The sequence below is a fragment of the Lactuca saligna genome, chromosome 7 (genome assembly GCF_052625555.1).
Source record: "Lactuca saligna cultivar CGN05327 chromosome 7, ASM5262555v1, whole genome shotgun sequence".
Classification (NCBI taxonomy): domain Eukaryota; kingdom Viridiplantae; phylum Streptophyta; class Magnoliopsida; order Asterales; family Asteraceae; genus Lactuca; species Lactuca saligna.
Genome location: NC_136423.1, coordinates 140,395,776 through 140,400,787, shown reverse-complemented (window position 1 = coordinate 140,400,787; position 5,012 = coordinate 140,395,776). Strand labels below are relative to the sequence as shown.

Here is a 5,012-nt window from a genome sequence, read left to right as displayed (position 1 = left end):
TTTTTAGAAATAGTGGGATTTGTTTTATAAGATAGTAAATATATATATATATATATATATATATATATATATATATATATATATATATATATATATATATATATTTCATGTGATATCTTAATGTTTTGAGCTATCTATTGATAAAAAGTAAAATAAATGATACCGATTACCCTTGGAATGTTGTTTTGTAGCTAAAAGACACTTTTGGATTCAAAAGGCGGTGAAAACTGAAGTTGGACCACAAGGATCAAAACATGGAGCAAAAGACAATATCGCGACATGTCCACTTTATAAATACAACATGTAGAGCTTAAAGATTTTAACCATATGAAGGATACATGTCAAATACGATGCGTCCTAAAGACTTCACATGTCGGGTTGTAGTAATAGTCGTGACTTATTGGGTAAACACGAGAGAACGCATGTATTTCAATCTCATGCTATGCGTAATGATTCGGTTGTGGAAAATTATAAATAGAACCTCTCCGATGTTTTTTATGGTGTGCAAACCTTGTGCATGAAGTTAGAGATGTTTTTGAGCAATCATAACCCTTTCTGGAACGAAATCGGAGCCATAAATCATCATTGGAGTGAGATCTTGAAGAATCAAAGATCGAATTAGGTGGAAATCATTCAATTTCTTTTATTATCATGTTTACTAAATTTAAGTATGACTATTATAAGATTATGGGCTAATCGCCTTTACTTTAGCTTAAAGTGGATGAACTTTAGATTATTGTATCAATTTCCTTTTTACATTACCCTGTCTAATAGTGTAAGTTAGATTATTAAAGATGATGTAAATGATGCCTCCAAGGAGGATGGACAAAATGCACTAGGCGATAGAAAAAGTGGGGGAATTAGAATGGCTTGGAAAGAGCGACAGCACATTACCCTTACGAACAGAGAGAATCAAATGATAGAGACATTTGAGTGATGGCATTTCCACTTCAGAGGAAAAATAAATAATGTTTTCAATTTACATGGATTTTATAAAATATAATCTTATACTTCAAGTTCTGTGGAGTTAATTAGATAAAACACCCCTAATTTACTAGGTGTATCCTTATGTATGAGTTGTTTAATTTTGATTTTTTATTTGAGTGAGGGATATAATATAATGGTATTGATGAAATACATAAACTTATACTATGATAATGGTAATAGAACATATTTTTGGGCAGTAGAAAATAAAACTAGGAGATATTTATTTTAGTTTGAAGTAACTATTTGCGTGTGTGAGAGCATTTAACATCCTCTTCTACGGCTGTTGTATATAGAGCTTCTTTCTCATGCATTCGTTTCCTCTCAATTATTAGTGTTGTTCAACGTTAATTATTTTTCAATGGATCCTAGAAGAGATAAAAGTGGAGAAAACCCGGATGCTAAGAAAGAGTGGCTGAAGCTTACCCTAGGGCCATATTTAGGTGGCTCATCTTCAAGCTCAAGACCAACCACATCCATGAAGTATACGTGCAGTTTTTGCGGGAAAAAGTTCTACAGTCCACAAGCATTAGGAGGTCATCAAAATGGCCACAGAAGGGAGAGAGATGCAGCTAAAAGACACCGTGCATTCAAAATCAATCAATCAATGAACGTGCATTCAAACTTGATTGTTAGGACACCAGCAAGAGATCGAGAAACGAATGTTGCAAGGATGTTGGACTACGGAGATGGATTTGGTGTAGATTGTGTGCAGCCTTATGCTATAGAGCATTCGGTGGACTTGGAGTGGCCAGGATCATTTTATTACAATCCACAGCCAGCTTCCCAGCAATATGATCCAAATTTGCTCGACTTAAATCTCAAGTTATGATTTGGCATAACTAAAAACTGAAGTCGCCGAACCCTTGGTACTACTACTGCAACATATGAAGAAGATTAAGTTCGAAATAAACCAAGACATCATCGGATTATATAGAGTTTGCCACGATCTCACAAACCCTTGCATGGAACTCTCTCTCTCTCTCTCTCTCTCTCTCTCTCTCTCTCTCTCTCTCTCTCTCTCTCTCTCTCTCTCTCTCTCTCTCTCTCTCTCTCTCTCTCTCTCTCTCTCTCTCTCTCTCTCTCTCTCAACGTGAACTTCTGTGTATGTATTATTTTCAATAATAGATTCCTTGCTAAAAATTCCTTTGCAATGATAATTGTCAAGTGGCAAAAAAAGTGTCATTGGTTTACCAATGTTTTTCATAAATGTTGCTACTACTCTTCTCTTGAAATGGAAAAGAGCGATATATGTATCCTAGACTTCCTGATGTTTATATACGAAAAAGATAACATCATGTGGTAGGATTATGTTGATTTGAATCGCTCGTATTTTTCTGAATCAAAGTACGACTTCTAAAAAGTATAAATGAATTGCCATATGTGATTTTCCTTTTAGAGTAAACTATGTTGTACTTATTATGATTTTTTTATTTAGATTAAACTATGATGTCATTATTATGAAAAACTGACTTTTCTTTCGTTCATTTTTTTAATTAGGGTTGAGACTTCAACTAGAACTCCAACTAAATTTCCAACTCGACATACATGATAACATGTAATCATGTCTGTAATAAAAGATTCCATAGAATCGATTGGTCTCTTCATTGAAAAGGGATATGATACAAAAATAAGTACGATAGCTAACAAACTATCTAAAACACAAGATCAATTAAGAGTAATTAAAAGGGAAAATATAAAAAACAAAATATATACAAATAATATGTCTAATACTCCCCGACAGTTAGAGAAGGGGGAGGGCGGATGCTGAAACTAGTTTTGAAACGATTGAAGAGTTGACGTGGCAGCCCTTTGGTAAAGATATACGTATACTGGTGATCGGTCGGTACCTAAATGATACAGATTCATCCAATTTGAACGAGTTCTTGAACAAAATGAATATCAATCTCGACACTTTTTGTTTGTTGATGTTGGACAAGGTTGTGGAGAGGTAAATTGTTGGTGATTTTAGTGTCACCAAGACACTTTGTGTAATTGAAAAATTACATGTGAGCTAAGGTGCTTTGTAATTTTACTCTAATATATGTCTCGGTATGTGTGGAGTGCGTGTATATATAAGATCGAATTAGAAGCTGGTTCGACAACAAGTCAGGTGTTTGGGGTTTCCAAAGAGGCAATGCCCCTTTGGCGGGTCTAGGGGCAGTGCCCCTAGCATGATCCAAGTATCAAAATCCTCGGGATTCGTAAGTATCCCCTTGGGATTATCTTAGACTGAATTTCTTGTAACCCGGACATAGGGTAGAAATATCAGTTTGGAAAGTATTTACATGATCCAAGGGCTATCTAGATCTCCACTAGAAACCTACTCGATTTTCTAACAATCGAACTGATATTTCTCTGCATCTGAAGATGGGTGAGTCAATCCATGAGATTATCATGAAGTTCGCAAAATTAGAGAAGTTTGAAGATGTCAATTTTAGGCGCTGGAAGAAAAGGATGCACTTTATGCTAATCACTCTGAAAGCAACATATGTACTGACTACTCCAAGACCACCTGCTGTTGAGGAAGGTGTTGATGAGACACTTGAAGATACCAGGAAGAGGCAAAAGTTGGACAATGACAATTACGTGTACAAATGTCACATCTTGAACGATATGTCTTATGTTCTATTTGATATTAATGGTGATGCTTTAACTACTAAGGAATTGTAGGACACCCTTGAATTAAAATACATCACTGAGGACGCTTCTAGCAAGAAGATTCTGGTTAGTGACTTTAATAACTTTAAGATGTTGATTCAAGTTCTATCACTGAACAATACAATGAACCTTGCTATTTATAGTCAATTTAGACTACCCAATATGAAAACGGATGAATCTAGTGCTTTATCAAGTGTAATTGACAAACTTCCATCATCATGAAATAATTTCAAACATAACTTAAAATATCAAAAGAAGGCATTGTCATTTGTTCAACTTGCTATTCATATACGTATTAAAGAATCTCTTCATGCAAAGGAAATTGAAAAATCTGATAAAACCAAAGGGAAAGTTGATTATGGATAGCATACTATTCATATGTTTGAAAATAATGCCAGGAACCCGAACCATAGAGGACATGGAAAACATAAGTATGAACATGTAATGAATAACTCCAATAAAAAGAAAAAAGAACTGGGTTATTTGAGGTGCAACAGGGTGGGGCATTGCAAGCGTGATTGTCATGTGAGCTTAGTCAACAATACTAACAATAATGGTACTAGAAATAGTGGAGCCAATAGAAGTGTGAAAGGGTCTTTGGGTCAAGTTAAAGGAGACCAGTTTTTGATTAACTTTGATAATTCTAATCAAAATACGTTTATTGTGATTCACTTATTCCTGAATCGTTCTATGTACATGATGATGATGTTGCTTGGTAGATTGACTCCGGGTGTAACAACCATAAAATTTACACCAAATTTAACTTCTTCAATCATAAATAAAAACTAGATAGCATTGTTTACAAAATGTTTTCAAATCATTTTCCATCAGTGTCCGAGTGGTACGGTCATGCCTTCGCCTTTCCATGATCTCCTGAAGTACATGAAACAGTAAACTGAAAACTGTAAGCCCGAGGGCTTAGTGATCCACCCCCAAAATACCAACACCACACTGGCAATACCAATACAATAATCAATCAATCAACATGCACACTGGGCCATCAGCCTGACTGGACCGCCCTACCAGGCCTACAGTATGTCTGAGTCTATCCCGAGCCTTCGGCATGACTGCTCCGCCACGTGGGCCTACTGTCTTCCCGGACTGCTAATAGGGTATATTGGCTTTCAGCACAAAGCAGGTCCGCCTCAACCCAACCACAAGCAAATATCCATGTGCGCATACTATCATATACAGGCATATATAAACATCAAACACATCTGTCACACTGATCATAATCATAGAATCCTCCTATAACTAGAGTACCAACCTAGTAGGTCACTAACATACCAATCCCTATGGATCATAAGATTATAACATACTGTCTACCTCGATTCCGATCTCACAGATCATAACCAAATGTAGCATAC

The 5,012-nt window shown here is 35.8% G+C and overlaps 1 protein-coding gene across 1 annotated transcript; it reads left to right on the top strand.

Moving 5' to 3' along the window:
• Positions 1-1,345: 1,345 nt before the first annotated feature.
• LOC145007295 (zinc finger protein 7-like) lies at positions 1,346-1,816 on the top strand. The gene has a single exon (XM_078966256.1). The coding sequence runs from the start codon at positions 1,346-1,348 to the stop codon at positions 1,814-1,816; it is 471 nt and encodes a 156-aa protein (XP_078822382.1).
• The last annotated feature ends 3,196 nt before the right edge of the window (positions 1,817-5,012 follow it).